Source organism: Pelodiscus sinensis, chromosome 9 (assembly GCF_049634645.1).
Source record: "Pelodiscus sinensis isolate JC-2024 chromosome 9, ASM4963464v1, whole genome shotgun sequence".
NCBI classification, from domain to species: domain Eukaryota; kingdom Metazoa; phylum Chordata; order Testudines; family Trionychidae; genus Pelodiscus; species Pelodiscus sinensis.
In genome coordinates this window covers 46,208,953-46,234,026 of record NC_134719.1, presented here as the reverse complement: position 1 = coordinate 46,234,026, position 25,074 = coordinate 46,208,953, and the positions used below count along the sequence as shown (strand labels likewise).

General features: G+C 40.0%; 1 protein-coding gene across 3 annotated transcripts in view; it reads right to left on the bottom strand.

The window, feature by feature from the left end:
* Positions 1-25,074, bottom strand: part of DENND1B (DENN domain containing 1B) — a 259,577-nt gene that overhangs the window by 181,800 nt on the left and 52,703 nt on the right. For all 3 annotated transcript variants that reach the window (XM_075936692.1, XM_075936694.1, XM_075936693.1), the window contains exon 3: positions 3,623-3,666. In XM_075936692.1, coding sequence (XP_075792807.1) covers positions 3,623-3,666 — 44 coding nt within the window. The remainder of the gene's footprint in view (positions 1-3,622; positions 3,667-25,074) is intronic.

Below are 25,074 nucleotides of genomic sequence, written 5' to 3'. Positions count from 1 at the left end.
AAACAGTGAGGCTTAGCACTACTAAAAAGGATTTGGGGATTACAATGGATCACAAACTGAGTACGAGCCAACAATGTGATGCAGTTGCTAAAAAGGCTAATATCATTCTTGGGTATATTAACAGGAGAGTTGCATGTAATTGTCCTGCCCTACTGGTAAGTTCTCAACCGGAGTACTATGTCCAGTTTTGGGAACCATACTTCAAGAACAATATGAACAAATTGAAAAGCATCTCATGAAAAGAGATCTTAAGTACTGGAATAGGATTCCAAGGAAATCTTTGAATACCACTCATTGGAGGTTTATAATAGGTAGACAAAAATCTGCTAGGAATGAGGAAGTTATATTTGGTCCTGCCTCTGAGAAGGAGAGTCATATGACCTCTCGAGGTACCTTCCAAGTCTTCATTTCTATGATTCTGTGTTAAGATCCATATTTTCAAAGGATCAGTAAAAGCTCAGGATTGGTAAAGGGTTTTAATGATTTTTTGGGAGAGGAGGAGGTCAATATACTTTCTTGAAGCATTTTTCAAAACTTTGTTTTGGTCTGGTCTGACATATGAATAGATTCGTTCACAGTCACATTGGAAGTCTGTGGCATAGCAGTCCTGGGCTGTGCTCTAACCACTGGCCCATCCTTCCTCCCACATACACTAGCTAACTATAATTAACTAGTTTACGCTGACTTTTTTTTCAGATCTTGTGCCTATTATTTCCATAGATTTCTAAATATATAGAATGCTTTACAAAATAAATAAGATGACAAGATTCCTGCCTCAAAGAGCTAACATTTTAATCAAGCCAAAACCAAATACAGGCAGTCCCCGGGTTACATGGATCCGACATACATCAGATCCCTACTTACAAACGGGGTAAGGCAACCCCGCACTAGCTGCTTCCCCCCAGCAGAACAGGGAGACACGAAGCTAGTGCCTCCCCCCCCCACCCCCAGCAGACCAGGGAGGCTTTTCTCAGCAGACACCTCAGCTTGAGAATAAAGGACTGAGGGAAGTGAGGTGTGAGAGAATAAAACTGAGCTCTGGAGAAATGTTTGGCTAGAGTTTCCCCTACAATATGTACCAGTTCCGACTTACATACAAATTCAACTTAAGAACAAACCTACAGTCCCTATCTTGTACGTAACCCGGGGACTGCCTGTAGTTCTGGCACTAACAGACCTGAAGAGAACTGTAATGATAGGATCTCTACAGGAAGAATTTGCAAAGGTGGCCAGATATGAAAGACACATTCCTCTAGGGAAACAAGAAATAGGAAGCTATTCATAGAACTAGTAGGAAAGAAATGTTAAGCCAAGAGGCTGAAAAAGACCGAAGGAAGCAGTAAAGAAGAGGATAAGAAAAGGGGAAGGAGGAGAAAGATCAGAACAAGTGAGATGGGCTTTGGAAAGGTTTTGCTGGCCCATGAAAGTGAAGACAAGATAAGGGAATAAGCTCTCAGGGCTCACCACAGGAGGAAAGCAATTTTTTGTTTCTCTCTGTAAATGTAATCAGTTCACTATTAACAGGTGTATATGAGGAGCCTATGGATTTTAGCACACATTATTCCTTAGGTTACATTCAAAATTTAATAATCTCAGTTTACTTTTGCAGTAAAACTGATTGCAATATGGGGGAGAAGAACAGGCACTGATTTTGTTGTGAATTCCCCACCCTCCCCCCGCCTGACATTCATTTTATTTAATTAGAAATGCTCTGAATAGATCTAATTAGAAATTTGCAAGTGGAGGACATTTAGGGTATGTCTACACAGCAAAGTTATTTCAGGATAACCCGCATCTTTTGAACACATCCGCTGTTTTAAAATATAGCCGACACACTAATTTGCCATCCCTGTATACCTCATTCTACGAGGAGTAAGGGTTGGCTCAAAATAGCACATTATTTCTAAATTTGGCGGTGTGTACACAGTGCATAGCACAAATGCCATATCTTATTTTGAGTTTCAGGTGTTGTGAAGATGCACCCTTAGATCCTTCATGTCTCCTCTCTCGGGGCTTGATCCAAAGCCTACTGAGGACAATTAAAAGGCTCCTACTAATTGCAGTGTGTTGGTTGGACCAAAACCTTGATGCAGAAGCAAAGCCCAATCGTTTTCAAAACCTACTGATCAATATAGATTTTCAAGAAAAATGAGAGGGAATTTGGAATTTACCTTTTTCCTTGAAATCTAAGATTGTCCTTCACAAACAATTTACCAGAAGTATTTGTTTCCCTAAATTGTGGGATGGGTTTGAATTCAGTTTTTGCAGACCCCAAAGGTAGGTTCCAGATAGATGCCTTTAAAATTATGTTGGCCTTATACGTGTACCTCGAGTCTTCGGTAGATTTAATCTTCTAATCATATTTCAACAAAAAAGTGTTCACTGAATAATCTTCAACCTACTGCTTAAGTTTCAACTTGTCCTCATTCTTCTTTTTGAGTGTGTCCTTCCTAAAACTTCGGAATTTAAACCAGAAAAGGGACAGTCATTCTTTCCTAAGGAAGGTACTATCAAAACTTGCCCAATATATGGTTAAAAAGTTATCATGGCGTACTTTGCTCATATTCCATTTATCCCTCACTTATAAGCTCCATATCCTTGACTAGAAAGAACCACCCATCCAGATAATACACAAATATTAAGTGGGTGAATGATTCCTTTAATCATATACCATCTTTCTTCTGTCTTTACAGAATCTCTTGTTACTAATTTCAAACTATTGCTCCAATTTATCAAAATCTACTGTGCAGATATTTCTAATGCATTGTTGAGTCAATGTGGATACCAGAAAGAGAGTAAAGATATTCTCCGTCATCAGAATCACTTCTTCAATAAAATGTGTCTATAGAAGCTCTTTATGTACAAATAAAAATGTTCTCAACAAAACAGAATAATCTAAATCATAATTAAAACCAAAAAAGTTACAAATAAAAATATTTTCTCCGCTTAAGCAGAATACCTAATTAATAAACTTGCTACTAATGCTATCAAGTATGGATATAAGCTTTTAGATAGAGTGGACCTAAGTTTACATTTGAGAATAATTCATAAAACGAAATTAGGGCTTCAGTGTTTGTACACTTAGTAGGTTTACCTCCATTGTCCATTGCTAGCATATGCAAAATAACTGTATTACAAAACAAAATACTTAGTAATTATATAAAGCAATATTAAATGTTGAGCTGTAAACTAGTAGGGCAACATCATTCATTAAAGGTTCCAATATTAAAAGTAGACAAGAAGTTTTTGTTAATTTATATATCTTTTATGAGACCCATTTTGCCTCACTAAGAGGAATTGTAAAGCTTTGTTGAAAAATGTATCTTATTTTCAACCCTAAGTAACAAAACCCACCAACTTAATTTAAAAAATCCCTGTCAAATACACTACAGCTCAAATAATAAAAAAAAATGTGAATCTGCTAAAGGAACTACTATGGGCAAAATGCTTCAAAACTACTATTGCATATTCTTGTCACAAATGCTTTCTAATTACCAATCCATCAGTTGGCAAAGACTTGCTCACTGGTATCATTAGCATCTGCCTTTCTACAGCTGAATAGAAGAGCTTTTTTATTATTATTCTAACATAAAAAAAAAAAGTTCAATCTCATGTTTCCAACCTGGTCTCCAAAGTCCTCCGGGAACTTCCACAGTACCACTGGATCTGTAAATAATTGACAGACAGCATTAATCAGAGGCAAAAGAACAGAGTATTACAGTCAAAGTACATTAATATTAAAGAGAGGGTCAGCATAGCTTCAAGCTCTCCAGCAAGTGCAAAAATGTATCTCAAAACTAAGGAAGATACTGGATTATTAAAAAGATTCTTTTATTTCATATTTATGGATCTACAAGTATATTTTTATGTAACAATAGCAGATTACAATGTACTGAGATATATTCAGATTTAAATATTCTTTTTAGCCTTTGAGTACTTCAACTCATTTTTAAGGAGTCAATTCAATATTCAAAATTATATTTCAGTTATGGCATCAAATGAAAAGAGCCTTTTTCCAGCCTCAGCAGGTAAGATGGCAAGATGACAACTGATTAAATGGGAAAATAACTAAAATATACCTACAAATAACCTATGCGCTATAAACATGCTACATATGAATACAAAAATGGCCATTATTCTTGTTAATCCATTTTACATATTTTTCCCTTCAGCCTCAGATCAATGCTATATAAGCTATGGATTAAAAAACTGATTGTTATGTACTTATGAAGAGCCAAGCATCACAATTTAACTTGAGCAAAAGTCAAAACAGGACAACATACCTGTGGTTTTTCTCAGCTTTTACCCACTTTTAATAACATAATTCTTTAGTCTCTTCTATTCAATGATTCTAAATTGTTTCACAAATATTCAATTAAACCTTAAAATGCCTCTGTGAGGTAGGTCTGACAAGTGTTATCACAAATTTACTGATGGGGAGACTGAGGCACGATCACAGATGGTGGAGTAAATCAATATCAAAACTGTTAAGAATCCAAGTCCCCAAGTCCTATTCCCATGCTTCCCTCTAGGGCTGTAGTTCTCAACTGGTGGTCCATGGACCTATGGAGGTCCATGGTGACTTTTTTGGTGGTCCACAGGAACATTGGAGTTAAATTATTATTTAGTAACCATTCTGAAAGCTAGGAATTATTCAAAAGGCACTATTTGTTAGTATTTATTAGCTGTTACTTTTCCTTAGTCACTAGCATAATGAACCGTACTCCTCTATAAATGATAATATACTAATGGACTTATATGACATCTTGTAACAGTACCCTATATATAGTACAAAATAAACATCACTAATGCAAACGCCTTTTTGTTTCCATACGACCTTAACCAATGTAAATCCTACAACTACAGTTCACTCCTATGCAGGTACTCAATAAAGAATGGCATTAATGACCAGAAAAATGGCTTGGTAAAGAATTTTAAAAGCAGATGTTTGTTCAAGGAGCAGAACCAAGGAAGAAGGGAACTGGATATTGAATGATCATTGAGTAACCACCGACACTGTTTATTTTTATCTTCCGGGTAGTCCCAGACTAGGACTGTTAGCTATCGGCGAATTCAACGGTTAACTGAGCGCATGAATTCTTAGCGGCTAGTTGACTATTCTATAGTGCCTAGTGGTCAGGGCCAGCAGCCATTGCAATCCAGCCCCACTCTTGGGCAGACCCCTGACACCTCGTACTGCTGCCTCTCCATCAGAGGCATTAGCGCAGGGATCCAGTCCACAAGTGCAGCCAGTTTAAAAACCAGTTCTACTTCACGTACTGGGTGCCTGCCACCTCACGCTGCTGCCTCCAAGATAGAGACAGCAATGTAGCGTGGCAACAGTTCCTGTCTGCAAGAGGTCCAAGCTCCACACAGACAGAGTCTGCTGGGGGGCAGAGGTCAGGGCATCAGCGTCATCCCCTTCCTCCCCTCATGCTGCTTCCTCTGATAGAGGCAGCAGAGTGTGTGTGTGTGGGGCGGGGGGGGGCAGGCAACACCGTGGAGCCAGTGCTGGAGGGAACCGGCTTTTAAGACAGTTCTCCCAAGCAGCAACCACTGCCTCCCCCCCAACTTGCTGCCTCTGATACAGAGGCAGCAGGGGAGGGAATGCGAGTAGTCGACAAGATTAACAAAGAAGGCCAGGCTTATTGGTGAATCGACTAGTTGACTACTCATTCATACCTCTATCCAAGACATGCAATAATAAAGTTGCAACCTGATTAAAACTACAAGTGTCACATTGGCTCTGACTTTGTGGGTGCTCCAGGGCTGGAAGAACCAACAAAAAAAAATTAGTGGATGCTGCGCATCCGCTGGCAGCCAAACTTCACTACTATCTCCCCTCCCCTTTCCACCAGCACCACCCACCCACCAGCAGCCCCACTAATCCTCCTTCCCAGCACCTCCAAACCACCATTAAACAGCCATTTTGTTCCAAGAGTATGGGGGAAAGACTGGGGATGGTATGTGCTGAGGGTGGGGGTGATAAGAGGCATGGCGGGGATGGGGGGATCGTACACTGCTCCCCACAGCCAGAGCAGAAGTCTGTGCCTATGAAAAGTCTCTTGTCCTTTTTTCAGTTCAGCCAGACAATAAGCTTTATGTCTCTGCCTCATTACATTTTATGCCAGATCTGTCTCACTTTTACCCTGCTTTATCATACTTTCTTTTTCAAGTTCCAACAATTGTAAGTGATCTATAATTATATGCACTGTGGTGTGATTTCTCTCTGGATATTATTTACTTATTTCAAGTTTTAAAAGACAAAATACACACCTATCCTCCAGCTCTGCAGATTCTGACAGTCTAATACATCAATGGCAGGCAATTGGCCAATCCCTCCCATAAACAAAACAGCCCATAAAAAAAATCCCCATCTTAATTCAAACAAAAACCCCAGGCCTCTTAACCTCCTCCAAATGTTCAAAGAGACAGGCTTCACAATAATATAGTTACTAATATTTATGTGGTGGTGTTGATGTTATTAATATTTTATAGATGCAGTAAAGTTATTAAATATCTAAAAGAAAAAAACTCAAATTGGTTATGCCACAGAAAGAAACTTTAGTTTTCTTTCTTTCCGCTGTTTTACTGAAACCAGCTCCTACCACCACCTCTCCCAAAAAGCCCACATTACCCTTCTTTCTTTAGATTTTATTGTCATCATCTCAGTCATTTTTTTTAACAAGTTATGTTTGTTTCTGCTTTGGGAGCTAGACTCAGACTATATCTGACATATTGTTGTGGAAACTTCTCACAAGTGCTGCAAAAGAAGCAAAGGGGAACTGAATTTAAAAAAAAGAGAAAGAGAAAGAGAAAGAATAAACTAATTCTGCAACTTCATGCACTTTACAAAGCCTGATTTTTTCTTTCCCCAGAGGATTACTTTCCAGATACCCCACCTGATCTGGCAATGTTAGGTCAATTTTATGCTGATTTTATGGGCGAGAGGATGGGAATTGCTAGTAAGGATAGCTGTTGCCATACTTGGCTGATGAGCCATTGAGTTCCTAACCTGTCAGGGCATACACACCATGCATTAATTCTAAGTAAATGGGCTAGCTGGAAGAAACCCTAATATATAAAACAGAGCTTTTTACTAAGTATACAGAATCTGTGGTACACATTTCTCACAATAGAACATGCTCAACATTGGCCCAAGAATACTTGACAATTAACATCTTAAATATTAAGTATTTGAAAACATACCTCATCTGTAGGAAGTATTATAAAGTGGTCTCCAAGTCTATATTACCTGAACTAATATACTGAAGCCACAAATATGTCTCTATAATAGGGGAGGGCAAGCCAGCCTCTGCGAAGCCGGTGGATCCAGCTTGCAGCTGCCCTGCTGCTTCCCCAACCCCAGGCCAATCAAGTCCTGGAGACAGGGCAGCATGCAAAGTCTCCTCTTCTGCCAGGAATGCGTAGCACCAGAGGGAACTGCTGGCTGTTTTAAAACAGCCGGCTGTTCTCTCTAGCCACTGCACACCCCTGGTAGGGTGGGATAGAGGGGAGGAATTTTGTGCGCTTCCCCCACCCTGAGGCCCTGACTGGCTTGCAGCAAGGGGTGTGTGCACAGAGTTTCTTCCCGCTACGTGGCCTGGAACATCTGGTCATTCGTTCTAGGCACCAGGGAAGGAGGGGAGACTTCATGCGCTTCCCCATTGCCAGGCCAATCAGGGTCTGTGGGTGGGGAAGCACAAGAAGTCTCCTGGCCCCGCGCCTTCTGCCTACAGCCCCACCCTTTTGGGAGCAGCCCTGGACCACTTAAGAAATTTAATGAAGTGGCCTCATTTTTTAAACTATTGCCCACTCCTGCTCTACAGCAATTACTAATTTATTGTTTCTACCTCAGCTGTGAATACCAAAAGCAACCATATTTTATTTAAAAAAAAAAAAAAAAAACAGACATCTTATTTTAAAAAACAAGATAGACCTTTATTACATGGCAGCTCCTACAGTCCTGCCCAGAACAAAGTCTAGGCTACAAAAATGAGTAATAACTGCTTACATTAAATCAAAATACATTTGATGAAAATATTGCTAGAATGTTATTTATTGTGTAACTAGAGTAACATTGTATATCCAGTTTAAAAAATGCTATGCACACTGCTGATTGTCATGATCCAATTTTGACTGGAAAACCTATTTTAAATCTTACTAGACACATTTTATTACTGTAACTGCGTGCACGCTTAATTTGAATATGTAGTTTGAGGGAAACAGTATTTGTTTTGCAAAAGATATTCTAAAGTCATTACAAAACTAGATATAAATTATTACTATAACTATTACTTTCACACTGAAAATACAGTAGTAGCGTACAAGCTGTACTTAAAAATTCTGAAATTCCTTTACCGCTCATATCTAAAAAAGAAACTTCCTCCTAACAAACATATGTTATACAAAAAAATAAATAAATAAAAAAGAGAGCGAGAGATGGGGAAGAACTGGTTTAAAAAAAAAAAAACCAGCCAATCAGATATGGTGTAGCATGTACACTGAGCTTTCTGTGTCCCTTTAGGAACTGATCATATTTCTGATATTATTTTCAGATGACAGGTGAACAGAGGAGGAGCCAGAAGAAAGAACCCAGCAGCTCATGGCAACTCCTGCCCCATCTGCTCCTCAGGAAAAAAATAGGGCAGCTTTTCCTCCCTTATTTATGCTGGACAGGGGGAGCGGACCCCACTATAAATGCTTCTCATCTGAGGCACTGGAGAAAAGGAGGAGGTTGTGAAAAGAAGAGACCATGGAGCAGGAGTAGCTGTGTTAGTCTGTATCTGTAAAAATAACAAGGAGTCCTGTGGCACCTTCAAGACTAACAAATTTATTTGGGCATAAGCTTTTGTGAGTCAAACTATTTTGTCCATGAATCTGATAACGTGATTTTGACCCACAAAAGCTTATGCCCAAATAAATATGTTAGTCTTTAAGGTGACAGAGGACTCCTCATTGATTTAACTCTCAAAAGGTTTTCCCGTAAACTATACAGCAAACCCTAATAGTGTAGACTCACTTTATATTGCCAAAAAAGGATTTTTTTTAACCAGAAAAGAAAACTAGTTCCTGCAGCAAAATAAGCTACCAGCAAAAGTATTTTTGCCATTAAAATGATAGTGTAGATGCATTTATAACAGGCATAACTTCATTAGCAAAATATCACACCCCTAGCAAAAATATCTATGCTAGCAAACTTTTAAATATAGACTAAGCCTTTAAGTGGTCTAGGCCTTCAGTGATCAGGATAATAAACACCCAGGGATGGCAACAGATTTTGCCGGGACCCGGGCAAGGCTGGGGTGGAAAGAGTGAGATTAGGTGGCTAGGTTTCCCCACCAAGCCTTCAGCGCCACCCAGAGCACACTGCCCTGGACTCCAGTAGCCATTTAAAGGGCCTAGGACTCCGGACGCTATTGCTACTTCTGTAGTGGTGGCAGAGACTGAGAGCCCTTGGCTCTTTTAAATCACCAGGCCCCAGGGCACAGCTGCCACTTCCCTACTCACATTGTCAATGGATTTGTGGCAGTGTTATCTTCAAGTCATCATTGTCAAGTCAAAGTCGAGTCTCAAGTCACTACAGTTCAAGTCTCAAGACGAGTCTCAAGTCCCTAAAGTCACTTTCGAGTCAAGTCCCAAGTCTTAATTTAAAAAATGTCAAGTCACTTTTGTACAAGCCATCAATATTGGCATTTTCGGACAATTTTTTCACAAAGTCGATTTAACAAAATTAGCAAATCTCAAGTCAAGTCTCAAGTCACAAACAATGAACCCGAGTCGAGTCTTAAGTTGAGTCACCTAAGCGACTTAAGTCGGACTCAAGTTCAAGTCGTGGGACTCGAATCAATAACTCTGGTCTGTGGATATTTAAAGCCAGCAGGAGGGCATCTTTATCTTTTCTTGCTGACAAAACAATAGGAAACATTCTCCACATTTTCTCCCCCACTGGCCTAATAAATAGGGTTGCCAGGTGTCTGGTATTGGCCCAGACGGTCCGGAATTCGTGGCCTCTGTCTGGTTAAAAAAATAAGCCAGAAAATACCGGACATGTAAAATGTCTGGTATTTTCTGTTTCTCAGATGGAAGGCCACTTGGGATATTCTTCCCCTGCCAAGTTTGGCAAGGACCGTGGGGGTGTGGGAAGCAAGGGGATTTTAAATGCGGTTTTTGTTTTTCCTCAACAGTTTTGGTCCCCCAGTCTTTACTGCTTAACCAGTTTGATCCTTTTTTTTTTCTTTCTTTTTTTTTTGGTTGCTTAACCAATTTTTTCCCCATGTTCGGTATTTTTTGTGAAAGTATCTGGCAACCCTACTAATGAAAACATGAGATTCACAATGTCCTCATTCCCCATCTCCAAAAACACTTTTATGTGTCTTCGTATTTTGCATTATTCCCATAGGTTCAAGTCTGGTTGTTTCAGTGGGAGGGGAAGGAAATGCATTCACCTAGAAAATAATTTGGCATTGGTGAATACGTATTTTGAAAGTGGACTGTATCAGTCAGTCCTTCATGGTAAAAGTATGTTTTCCTAATGCAGATTATCAAAATCAAAATTATACAGTCCATTAGTCATTCTCTTCAAATATAATGGCTATAAAGAACAATGTCATTGCAATGACATGAGTAGTCTCAATTACCTTCAAAACTGTTTACGTTTTCTTTAACTCAATTCTTTTCAGGTGTCCATAGGAACAATATATTAACTTCCATATGATTATTGAGAGTTAATATAAGCCAAAATTTGGTAGTAATAGCTAGAAGGATAATGTACATTCCTTTTCTTCACTTGTTGGTTTTGCAGTGGATCCTCCAGCTGCTGTGATGTACAAGGCTATGATGTGACAAAAAATAGGAAAAGTCACAGCTTGGCCAGGATAAAAAAAAAAGACCATAATTATAATTGTAAGATTTATTTTTAAAAGATCTGTTAATTAATATACAGTGGTTTGTCATGGGAAAATTATGAAAAATAAATGTGTATCCTTTATTTTACCACAACAATAGTTTAAACAATTGAATAATCAATGAAAACCATGAAAGCCTCATACTACTCAACACTACAGGACCTAAAGAGAGAGAGAATTCAATGAGGGAAACACTGGAATAGTGAGAATGGATCAGATCAGACCTATGGTCCGCTAGCCTACTTCCACTGGTCCATCTGTTAGAAGAAGGTTTAGGAACCCTGCAGCAAGACGACATGGGATCATTTACCCTTGTATTTAGGTTTCTAAATACTTAATATACAGAGATTGTCTTAAACCCTGCGTCATGGCCCAGAGGTCTTGAACCAATATTTACAGGGTTTCTAGGAGTAGCCATGCTCCAGCCCTCCATCTGTCCACCTGCCAATGCATGCATACATGAAGCCCAGTTCCAGTTTGAGGCTCTACCCCTGCAGTCCTATTGGTGGGGTCCTGGAGCAGCTAGCTAGTCTGGCTGGCCCAATTTAAGTCAGCAGCAGGAATAGGACAAATGGGCTTTCATCCTGTTCTGTACTGCATGCCTTGTGCTTCCTGCTCCTGGGTTTACTTCCAGTTTGTATCCTGCTTCTGACTTGGTAGTATCCTGACTCAACTGATTTCATGTCCTGTGACCATGAACTCTGGCTCTAACTAGTACATCAGGCTGCCTACCAGTCATGACACACTGAAACATATAGTTTAATATCCCTTCTAAAATTGTCATCTTTAATTATGACCATTCTAGAGATTCTTGTTATCCATATAAATGTCCACTCCTTTTTTGGCTCTTGCTAAATTCTGGGCCTCAATAACTCTCTGTGATAATAAATGTCACAGTCTAAGTATACAGTGAATGGGAAAGCATTTCATTTTTATCAGTTTTGAATTTTCCATCTTTTAATCTTATTAAATGTCCCCTTGCTTTTGTAATAGGAGATAAATCGAACAGCACTTCCTCATCTACCCAAGGGAGAGGTGGAGAGAGCAAAGGGCCTTGCCCATATCCCCTCCAGCAGAAGTGAAGCCTCTTTAGTTCATTTTGTTGGTGACTACTAGGGCAAGGAAGCATTTTGTGGATACTTCCACTGGAACTCTCACCACAAAGTTGAGAATGTGGTTGCGAGTGTATTTTGCATGATGCTTGTCCAGGTATCACTCTTTATGTTATCATGGAATTCTGCTTCTCATATTTCTTTCAGCTTTTATGTCTTATGAATTTCAGTGGCTTTTAACTTCCAGATCTGATTCTGCAGTACAAACTCAGAGTTAGAAAAGCCTCGGGAATAGAGGAACAGAATGGATAAAAATTCTTAGAGGATAAGGGTTACATAATTACATGTATGGTTAATAACATTTCTTCATGGTGTACAGTTTTATAGTACTACATATGGTGAAACTTAACTATTTTCTGCTACCTTTTCGGTTTCCAATTTATGCATACAGGATAAATAATATCCAAGTGAAGAGGGCTCATTCAAGACCCTCTGCATAACAGTTACTGTGTCATGTGAGAGGGTAGGAAGGACAAAACAATTCATGGAGATTCCCTTCCAGTCCTAGTATTCTATGATTCTATGTTGGATAACTTAAATTCTGCAGAGCAGTTGTTTTCAAACTGTGTTCCATGCATTCAAATAGTCCAAAGTCTATGTCTTAGACTTCCAAAGGGGTCCATATATCTACTTCAAAAAATTTTAGGGGTCTACAAGTGGAAAATGTTTGGAAACCACTGCTGTAGAAGGTCTTACTACAAGTCTGAAACAGCCTAGCATGGGAAAGGCCTCTTGATGAGTAAAGATGATCCACAATTACATGAATATAGTCTTCAAAAATAAGGATACAGAGTGTAAAAGGGATCTAGCCACTAGAGTCTGAGTACACCCTCAGCCTGGAACAAAAGGTGTGCAACGGTTATTCTATCATGCTGCACCTTACTCACTCATTACAGGGAGACACTGGTATTTGAAACCTTGTGGAAACAAATTGGGTCAACTCTAACCTAAAATAATAGGAAACTTCAATAAAGAAATACAAATCTAAGTCCCAAGTAAGAAACAGTACAACCCCAGAGTTAGAAAAGCCTCGGGAATAGAGGTTGTCGGTAATTCTGAAATGTTCATAGCTCTGAACAAATCACTGGTTGTTCTTTCAAAAGTTTATAATTGTACGCTGACTTAATACAACTTTGAAATTTTACTATGAAGAAAATTTAACACAGTATTATATTGTATTTGTTTCTGCTCCTTTTCACCCTTTTTTTTTCTTTTTGACTCTGCTGCTGCATGATTATGCACTTCACATTCCAAGTGATATGTGTGGTTGACTGGTCAGTGTGTAACTCTGGTGTTAGTAACTCTGAGATTCCACTATAATGTCATGAGTCACAATACACTCTCCCTGAGCATACTATACATTGAACACACATTTCTCAAACTGAGTATTCATGCAACACTTAATGGTTCAAAAGTGTTTTAATTCAATCTCTTTCCCAGAGGTTATGTCTACACTGCACAGTTAATCAGAATAAACTATCCCAGAATAGTTTATTCCAAAATAGCTTATTTCAAAATAGCATATCTATACTGCAGAGAAGACTCAAAATTAGTCCGAGGAAGGCTTCTCTAATGTAGATGTGCTATCTTGATTTAGAGCTCCAGAAGGAATAACTTAGAATGGCCTTGGTGAGGGGCTATTTTGAAGTAGCAGAAGTGGATCATCTACACATGCCTTATTTTGAAATAGCTATTTCGGAATAGGCATTATTCTTCGTAGAACAAGGTTTACAGAAGTCAGAATAAGCCATCTGTTAGTTTGAAATAATTTTGAAATAACGGAATTGCTGGGTAGACGCTCGCATAGTTATTTCGGAATAACAGCCATTATTCTGAAATAATTTTGCTGTGTAGACACACCCAAATTGTTCTTAGTTTAGAAAAAAATATAAAGAAGCAGGATACAGATTAAGATAGAATATTCTCAGTGGAAGCTATTCATCTCACAAATCTTTTCTTTACAGTGTTAATGGTACATGTATAACTGCATATTTGGTACAAATATTTTAATCAAGTTAGCTTCTGTAGTGATATTTGTAACCCAGAGAAAAATAAAAATAAAAATTTATCACAACAGTATTTGTTATAAAAATTGTGTTTTCAGACACATAAAAATGGAAAAACTTGAGTACAAAATATCAGGATGTAATTCTTCAGATAGTTCAGCAGGAAATAAATGTTATGCAAAAATCACTGTTTCACTGTCAAACTCACAAATCACTAACACTCCCATAAAAATCCATGTAACCTAATTAACACAAACACTTCATCTGAAATCTGAAGTCCGTAAAAGCTGTAAGTGTGCCTTTACGGACTTGGTTTCAAGCAAACTGTATCTCCTATGGGTAGAGTTCTACATATAGAAAAAGATACATATTGAAAAAAATCCCTAGGTGAGGTGAGGGTAAAAGTTTATTTCAGACAGTTGTGCTTTTAAAAGAATACCATGAATAAATCTAACTTGTCAACCCATTACCTCATGAGAAAATAATAAAGCAGCTTACCTGCTTAAATGTTAAGTATATTTGGTTTTGTTAGCATAAAAATGTATTTCACTACACAAAATATGGTACCTACTTTTTAAAGTACTCCTTAACCGTCAAATAGCATAAGTGTTTTATACTTTTAGCTGCAACAACAGAGATTCTCAGTCTTACCAGAGCTGTCCCTCTAAATATTGTATCTTGCTACTGTTTTACCTGCAGTTATTTTTAAACTAGGGGAAAAGACCAACCATAACATACAATGTATATTCAAAGATTAATTAACTTGGTGATGAGACAGCATTCACATAAAAACAAAAGTTACTGCTAACAAAGATGACTGCTATATATCACAATAAACTATCTTTGTTAACAGTACATGGTATACTTTTGTCAGGAAGATCTGAGTTAGGAGTGGTCTCAGGCTCCTACGTTCAGGAGGATGAAAGTGGAGCATATTCTTGTACTTGGATGGAGAGCAGAGCAGAGTGAGAGAGGAAGGAAATTACAGTATTTTCTAGGCATCAATAATCAAAAGAAAGAACACACACAAAATAGAGAAACTTCAGAAAGAAGGGAAGCTACGTAAAACTTGCTAACTTTTCTGGCACTTAAAATGTCAGATTAAAGACAATATGCAAATGAGTGTGCCACATTAGGAAATACATGAAAGCATCTTTTTATGCAAACCGTGCACTTGATGCATTTTTGCTCAAAGTATATTAAAAAATATACAGAAATGTTGTCTGTTCTCACTGTAGTATTTCATAGAAGAATTACTACAGGAAGCAGACACCCAGGTAAAGAGGTTCCCTTTACATAAAGTGTAAGAAAATATATTTACAAACTTATATCCAATTTCAATAACCTAGGTAAAGGAAAAAGAACAGAGTATTATTGATTCTGAATACTGTATTCTAAACAGTAATAGACTATAAGATTGACATCTAGCAAACCAGGCTTCATTAGAAGTAGTCCCAGAGGAGATGGATTATGCGTATAAAGTGCAAATGAAGGAGGAAAAGGTTCAAGATTAAATGATTTATCACATGATTTTTAAATTACAGTAATTACATGCTACAATTTATATGGACATGTATACAGATTAACTGTATATTTTCAAAAATGCCCAAGACCCATTTAAAAAGTGTGTTAAGCATTAAGAAACAATCTCATTGAAAGGCAATGTGGCATAGGCACCAAAATGCATAAATCACTTTTGAAAATGGGTCTTGGGCACTTCTAAAAATTGTATTTGTTCACTCCCTTGTTTCTGTATGAAAAATTCTCACAAACTACAAGTAGACAATGACTGATCATAGAGCCATTGACTATACTAAGTATTGTCAAATAAAAAAGTACAGATAAAATGGAAAAAGAGAAGATAATTTGTTAGTAATCTTTTTCAATTATCATAATCTTTGTAAAAATGGTAGGAACACACGTCAAGAGAGATGTGATTCTAATAGTGATGACTTTCCAATGAACAGGAATGAGAGACTTATCACTGTAAAGGTAGAAATCCCCTTTTCCCCAGTTAAAGAAATTTTTTCTAGACTTGACAGGTCATCAATTAATGAAGCTTAAAATCATGGCATTATGAGTTATAACAAAAACTATGATAGATCATTTTAAGATTTTTCAAAATGTGAAAGTCTTTAATGTATGTGTTCTTATTCCTTCACTAGTAACCTGGATCCAGGGTTCTATGATATAATCAGTTTATCTTTTCAGAGATGTATGATTAAGTTGTACGAAAAAATGGTTTTATGATATCACTGGGCCCGATTCATATTTCAGAAATAGACATTTTTAAGAGACAGAGAAGGAAAGTAACAAATTTTGCCAAATCAAAAATAATTCAGCTGAAAAATGTTTCAAGAACAATAGACCGAGTTAAACTATGGTCTAAGCAGCCCAACTCACGTTTTGAAGTCAATGGACCGAATTCTGCTCTCTACCACACTACTCTAATTCCTTAGTAACTTCAGTGACTCCAGGTGTGTCTCATACTTATACGCGATAAATCGATCGCTGAGAGCTCTCCTGTTAACTCCAATACTCCACCAGGACAAGAAGAGTAGCCAGAGCTGACAGGAGAACAACCCCCACTGACCTTTTATTTTCATTGCTGAAGTTGCATAGGGTAGATCGACCGGGGATCAGGAGAGGGAGAAAGTTACTTTAGACACAGCCTAAGTTATTTACTGTAGGTCGCTGTTTGGCACAGTCTCTACTTAAGTGGATGAATTTGATGTTCATGTACATGATGAAAAAAAGGCACTCAGAGCCAATATTCACAAAATTTACCATTGATTTACTTCAAAATACCTCTGTATTAATTTGTATCTTAGTGGCTCCTTAAAGAACTCAGTAAATCTATGTTGTTCAAAAAAGGTGAAAAAACCTAACCTACTCCTCCAAATACCTTATAGGATTCAACATACTGCATTCTAGATCCCAAGTTTCAGCTGACAGCACTATGAGTATTTGTGATAATTCTGAGAAATGGTTGCCAAGGTTCCAAATGCGTTTGTAACTCTCAGAAAATAGAAAATATGTACCAGCTCTTTCCCTCCATATTATAAGTAGTATAAAAACTTCTAGCCCACAACTTGCCTTTTCTGTTAGATATAGGTCAATCCCTTTACACAAGAATTTGTTACCATTGAAGGACAGAGCAGTAAGTCATTTTCAGCTAACTAGGAACAAAAGGAAAGGTCTTTTTGGTGGCAATACTATTAGCCATGCTTCAGGGCAAAACCTTAATCAGGGTGAAGGTTCACTGAATAGAAAGATCACAGATAAAATAAGTAAGTCCAAACTTAACTTGGTCTTTTTGCAAGATAAGATAGAGTTTCTTATCTTTAGCTACTAACGCTTTAGAGTGAACTTATAAAAAATGACAACAGTTACGTGCCCTTTGACAATTGCAGTATTAGTTACTGCATTTTGTTTTTCTTCTGTGAGTGAATTTAATGAACACAAAAACTAAGCTCTAAAATCAGCAACTGAAGGACAAGCACAGGGCAGGCAGGCACTGGGCAACCTTCTGCAAACATCCATGCTAATGCACATCACTTAATACCTATAATACAAACATTATTCTTGTCCCAAGCCTCTCTTGAGCAAACACTAAGGACATATCTGGACTACTCTTTTTTTTCCTACAGGAGATATGCAAATCTGGCGCTAAAATGGCTTTGGTTGCCTCATCCTGTTCAACCATTGTTCAGTTTATAGAACCATTGTAGAATTTAGCTCATTTTGGGCACATCTAGACTACATTTTTTTTCTGAAAGGAGATGTGCAAATTTGGCGCTAATTTGCATATCTTCTTCCAATCGCTTTTTCGAAAGTGGGTTTTTCGAAAGTGAAAGTAGTCTGGATGAGGATTTTTCAGGGGAAAAAACCCTTTTCCAAAAAAAATGCTCTTCCTAAAAAAAGGAGGTTTATGCGGTTTTTCAAAAAAAGGGGGAATTCAAAAAGATTTCAAGATTCATCTGCAGTATTCAAGATTCTTAAAGAAACCGTGTAGAGCTGAGATCAAGCACATATTTTGCTAGATTGTTATTGCAAGATTGATTTTGAGAAAGATCCAAATAATTTCTACCCAGTTACTATTAAACAATATACGCAGAATAAATTAGGAACAAGTATGCCTTCTGTGCATCTGTAAATTAACCCTATCTAGCCTGTTGATTAATATGCCCCTTTCCATTTGGTTTCTTGCTGGAAAAAGACATTGAACAAGAAGAATATTACATCAGTAGTGAGAACATATGTCCAGCGGAGGGCAACCAAAATGATTAGAGGGCTGGAGCATATGACTTATGAGAGGCTGAGGGAGTTGGGTCTGTTTAGTCTGCAGAAGCAAAGAGTGAGGGGGGATTTGATAGCAGCTTTCAACTTCCTGAAGGGAGATTCCAAAGAGGATGGAAAAAGGTTGTTCTCAGTAGTGACAGGTGGCAGAACAAGGAGCAATGGTCTCAAGTTGTGGTGGGAGAGGTCCAGGTTGGATATTAAGAAAAACTATTTCACTAGGAGGGTAGTGAAGCACTGGAATGGGTTACCTAGGGAAGTAGTGGAGTCTCCATCCCTAGAGGTGTTTAAGTCTCAGTTTGACAAAGCCCTGGCCAGGTTGATTTAGTTGGAATTGGTCCTGCCTAGAGCAGGGGGCTGGACTTGGTGACCTTCTGGGGTCTCTTCCACCTCTATGGTTCTATGATTCTACTTTGTGAAAATTATAGACTTCAAATGGAAAAATCTATAAAGCTTTTTTAATCTAATAGACAGTAGATCTCTTATATCTTCTTGGCTATATGTGCCATACTATTTCCTAATTCCCTTTAGCAAATACCAACTTATCTATAGGTTCTAACAAAGTTAGAAAAGGCCAGATCCAGGGACCTACATTGTTCTCTCAAGTAAAATGCCTGGCTTGAAAAAATGCCTGGCACAAAACAGTAGCAGTAAATATTCACCATCTTCTAGCAGACTGCTGTTGGCGAGAGTTCAAAAGCAAAGCTATGCTGCAGTCTAGATCTTTGACATGATAGAAAAAAGTCCAAATACAATACGCAAAAGTAAATCAAAACATTGATGTTTCCGTATAAAATTATAAACGGAGCTAAAAATAGCAAGAAGTCTGAAAGTTCTTTTGTACCTTTTTACGGAAACAAGAAAGGTAATGTAATGCGCACATGGTTGGAGGAGAGAAACATACTGAACAAGGCAGTATTTTAGATATTGAGTGGATAAACCTGACAATTAACATCACCTCATATTGAACCACTGCAATATCTATCCTACCTCTTACATTTTGGGGTATATATGGCTCTGTGATGACTATGCTCTGTTAGATATCTACATATCAGACTTTCCTCTAAATCATGGCACATGGCTAATATTCCTAGAACTGCAAAACAGTGAAAATGTAACTGTTACGGTGGGCAGAGCAACCACTGTGCATATCTCTGATTCATTGATTAAAAGGGTAGATTTATAAGCTCTCTCTCTGTATAACTTTTCTAGAGACTAACACGGATTTATCTGAGGATTTGGTCCCTAGGTTCAATGGCCTTGTAACTAAGCCCTTCCAGAGTTGAGCTAGTTGAGGGTCTATGTTACTTTGCTGGGGGGTGTGACGGCGCGTTGGGGGTTCCCCGTCTCCTGCACCCCGAAATGGCACAAACAGACTGCGCCAGCCAGTGGAATTGAGGGTGGTTTATTGCTCCTCCAGCACAGCGCAGCACAGATGTAATCTGGTTACAGGAACTGGGCTAGGATGCCTCAGGCCCCCTTGAGATGGGGGAGACTGGGCCCCTAAACTCCAGCCCCTTCCTCTAGGCTCTCCTCCATGCCCTCCGACAGCCAGCAACCAACTCCCTTCCAGCCCTGCCCCCCAGCCAGGGCAGCATTCCACCTTCCTTTGTTCCTCTCCATGGGGGGTGTCTGGCCACTGGTTCAACAAGTTTGGCATTACCTCTGCCTAGTGAGGTTTTCCCTGCTGGGTCTTGCTCCAGACAGCAGGGGTCACCACAGCCCAGCAAGTATCCCCACTACGTCACAGGGGGCAGTAACCCCAACACTGTGCCTTAGCAGGGGGAGACCAGAGCTTCTGGCCCAGCAAGACAGGGTGATAGGAAGCCTCAGAGGGCAGGAAGGAGGACATCAGTGGCAAGATCAGCACACTGGGTGACAACCCCGAGGGAACCACTGTGATCCAACCTATCACACTTAAGATCATGCAAAAGCCTCAGGGTGTTCTATTTTCACCATCTAGCACCTCTTCACCATCACAATAAAAGCAGAGGCTAGCATTATCAGTCTTGAAATGGGCTAGCTACAATATTTTGGGGTATCCAACAAGAATATGACTATCATGCACATCTCTTATACTTTGATATAGCACCCCCCCTAGCCCTGAGTACATTGTGAACACAAGACTCAGTGAAACCTTGATGTAGTTACTATCTGTAGGCTGGACCTCCCTGATCGGTCCCAATTGAGAGAATTTGCCAGACCAAGGGATGGACTGCAGATTCTTCTGCAGTCTGCCAACAGGGCTCCTCTGTGCCCCCCACCACTCCACGACTCCCAGCTCCACCACCCCACGGCTACTGGGGACCCGCTGTCACCAGGGCCACCAGGATTCCGCAGCACTGGGCTGCTGTGGGTGCCGATACCCAGGGGCTCCACCACTCCAAGGCCACTGGGGCTGCTAGTCCCCAGGGCCGCCACTGCCCCATGACTCTGCTACTCTGGGGCCACTGGGGCTGCTGCAGCCCCCATGATCACCATAGCACCTGAGGCCACTGTGTCTTCTGAAGCCCCAGGGCCAGCCCAGGCTGCTGGGCTCTAGGGCTCTTTGGTCCAGCAATATTCATGGTCCCGCTGGACCACAGATGTTGCCGGACCATAGAAGTTCAGCCTGTATTAACTTACTACAAATCTCAGAGGCAGATTAATAAAACTAACTCTCCCCAATTCATGAACAAACTGAATGATTCTTAACCAATTCATCTTTCTTCCCCTAAGCAGTTGTAATCTATGGGATCCAAGCTTTCAATCAGCCTTGCCAACTGAGTCCTATTGATTACTGACACTGCAACACAGTTTGTACAGGAGCACTGGTGCGATAAATGGGGTTGCATGATGCATATACCTAGGAAACGTAAGTTTGCAATTGAGGATCCAGTTCTCCATTACTTTACACACTTAAAGAAGCATTCACATTTCAATGTAAGTACAACTGAACAATAATTCACGATAGGGATATTTTAAATTATTACCAGGCTTGTATGTGGAAAAAGTAGGGTGAATAGAACTGTTTTTACCAAAACATTCACTCGGAAATTCTTTCCCCTCCACCTCACCCTCAATTTCCCAATCAAGATATATATTTTGTACTTAAGAAATTTAAATCCTTTGTTGTTCCCCCACCGGTAATGGTAGGGAAGCACTGGGAAAGCTAGTTGACACCAACAACCCAAACATGATCTGATAGGCAAATGTTCACTCTAGGGAGTCTCTAAAATAGCATAATCAGAAACCTCTCTAACTGTGAATGTGCCAACCGTATCAGATTATATTTTTTAGATTCATAATGTGAATACAGTCCACAAGGAATTTAACTTGAGAACACCTTTTTTTTCCTTATTTATACAAAGAGGACTAAATATCATCACAACCACTACTACCAAAGGTTAGCTGTAGCCCACACATATAGCTTACCGAAGTACTTACATAAAGAACATCTTAGAATTCCTAATATGTTTAAAAATATCTTCCCCAGCTACTTTTGATTCAGTATTCATTGTGCTTTCTTGGTACAAAATGTTTCAAGACACTACACAGATGAAGGGTGCTGTACAAATCAATCAGAATAAATCTACTTTTACTTCTACTTTCCATTGCGTACCAGATCTATTTTAATAACATGGGGGGGGAGAGAGATGAACTCATCAGTCACCTGATGGAGTAATTCAAAACTTAACCAAACAGGGCTAATGGGTGAGAATTGAATTGAAAACACCTTGACAAAGAAAGCAATTTCTTTTCTTCGCACTCCTCTAAAGCTGTGGGTGATCACTGTAATCGAACCATCAACAGTTAGGGGCCATCTGTCCCAAGGGCTCTCCATGTGAGCAAAAATCAACAACAACAAAAATTTAAAATGCTGCACCACATACATTCAGCCTTGATTCATCTGTGACAGGCAGCATGCAGCTAAAAATCAATGTTTTGATGTTCTTCACATACCAATCTTTAAAAGTCAACACTTAAAGTTTTGATAAGAATAAAACAAGAAAGAACAGTTAATAGGTTGTTTATCGAAAGATCAGCATTACTCCAACAACTAATAAACCTTTTAATCAGCTGAGATTCTCACTACATCATGAAGTATTACTTTCTTACTACTCAGCATCTCACACACGTACTCTACATGGGAAAACATTTACATTAGTATCTGTGCTGAACATTGCCACTAGAATAAATAAGAGACTATTTGCCCAGTCTAGCTATTCAGATCATCCACCATTTATAGTATTCTTGAATTGTTCCATCTGTGGATTTAAAAAGACAAAATTACTCACAAAAAAGGATCAAGTCATGCCCTTCATCAGAAAAAAAAATAGGAGGGAACATCTCCACAAAATGTCCCAAGACAGTGACTGCACAGATGTGACACGGTGTTCTAAGGAGAGGAAAATTAGGAACAGCACAGAAAAAGGCATGGACCATAGCCTTCGTATCATATGGACTCCAAGTATTAACATGGAATCAGCACACCCATTCCGTGGATCCCTCAGGATACCTGCACAGGCTGCCTGTTGTTACAGATGATGTCCTGAGCTCTTTATTACCAGTTTGGTGGCTACATGACAGGGACTCACCTGTTTTAGACCACACAATTAATGCTTCCATGGTGGGGAACAACTACATTGTGCAAACTGGTATTGCTTATGTCTGCAGTGTATTCCTACTAGAAAATAGAGAGCAAATTTCTTAGAATAGCCTTACTCTCACATATCCCCCTTCTAACTGGTATCATGTTCAAATTCCTGTGGAGCCACACAGCAAGAGAGAAACCAGGAAGGAATGGCCACAAGTTAGAAGAGAAAAGAAAAAGAAAAAGAAAAAGAAAAAGAAAAAGAAAAAGAAAAAGAAAAAGAAAAAGAACCAAATATTTACTTTTCATTTTTCACATGGTCTGAGGCCATAGCTTGTCCGTAGTCACATGCATTTTCTCCTCTCTGATCTGTTACAGATAGAAACATTGAACACAGTCTGTCCAGGGACAATGGCATGGTTCAGTTCTACCAGTAACCTGCAGGGGAGCCATGGGTAAGACAGTTTATCTATCTGAACCTCAATTTACACAGCTGTAAAATGAGCACAAGATACTTGTGCTTTATAAAGTGCTATGAGAACTACAGATATGGGACAGTTGTTATTTTTAAAATAAGTAGATCCAATGCTAGATGTTATAGACAATTCAATGGACTAATGAAAAAAGCATTTTTATATTTATGAAATAGAATCTTCCTCAGATAGTAGTCCCCCCCCCCAAAAAAAAAAGCTCAGACAACTTTGATGTATAATTATGGGGGGGAGAGGGAGAGAGAGAGAGAGAGAGAGAATGAGACAGAAACTCTGTCTGTTAGTCCATTTGTTCAAGCACTCCTCCTAAAATTTAAGAGCTAGGACCACCAAATTTCGTAGGCAGCTTCCTCTTACCCTAACTTAAACCAAGGTCAGGGTTTGGTTGTGCCTGGAAAATGGGACTGTTTTCCATAACATGGAGAGGGGGCAGAGAGGAGGAATGCAAAAGATATGGGCACAACACTGAGAGTGGTTACTGGGGCAGCTGCAGCACCAACAAAGCAGCCAGCAGGGCTGTGGCTCTGCCATCTTGCCTGTCACCAGACCAGATACGTACCTCCTGTGCAACAAACAGGGAGCCTACCTCCTCATGGAGAGGCTGCAGTCCATGGGGGGAAGGCAATGGAGGAGGGCAGCTGGAGGAGGGGGCTGCCCCCAGAGACTGCCCCTCCACAGACACTCAACAGGCCATGAGGGTGGGGGGACAGGTGGAGAGGGGCAGCCCCCCAGAGCCTGGACCCCCATGATAGTCTGCTGGCTACTGGATGGGAGAGTACTGGAGGGAGGACAGACCCTGGAGCTGGTCCCCCCCCCCCCCCCTCCAAGCAACCTGCAGATGGCCACTGTAGGGGATGGAAACTCCCAGAGCCTGGTGTCCGCCACCCTGACAGCCTGCAGGGAGGCTGACAGAGGCCAGGGACAGCCTCCAGAACCTTGCCCCATCTAGATAACCTGCAGGCCACAGGGGGACGGCTGGAGGAGGTGGTAACCTCCAGTAACTGGCCCCTCCCCGCCCCCAACAGACTGCAAGCTGTGGGGAAGCATCTGGAGGCTGGGGAGAGTGCCTGGAGCCTAGCCTCCTGCCAACAGCCTGCAGGGGGGCAGCCCAGAGCCTGTCCCTTCTTCCCCCCCCCCCCCGACAACCTGCAGACCACAGGGGGGAGGAGTGCCACTGGAAGAGAGGTCGTCCCCTCCCAGACAATCTACAGGCTGCAGGGGGGAACCAGGGAAGCCTGCTTACAGGGAAGCACTGCCCCAGCCCCCTCGAAGGAGACACAACCAGAGCAATGTCATCCCTGCCGCTACAGGCAGCCCCAATAAGTGCCCCTCCCACCTCCCAGTCTCGTGTCTTGAGCTCCCTGCCCTGAGTCCTGCACCTCTCACGTGCCTTGACTTGTGCACTCTCTCCCTCTTTCTAGAGCCCTCACCCCCCTTCTCCTGCCCTGAGTCCCTCACCCCCTACCTGAGCCCACCTATACCTCCCAATCCTCTGCTCTAAGCCACCCACTCCCTGCTTCTCCTCACCCTCAAACTCTCACTTCAGCCTTCATTTTCAAAAAATACAATCACTGAAATAAAGCATGTATGTGTTTCATTTATTTTTCAAAAACAAAATTAATTCAATTCAAGACCCGAGCAACGCTGGGTACATCTGCTAGTAAGTTTAAAAAAGAAGTACTTAAT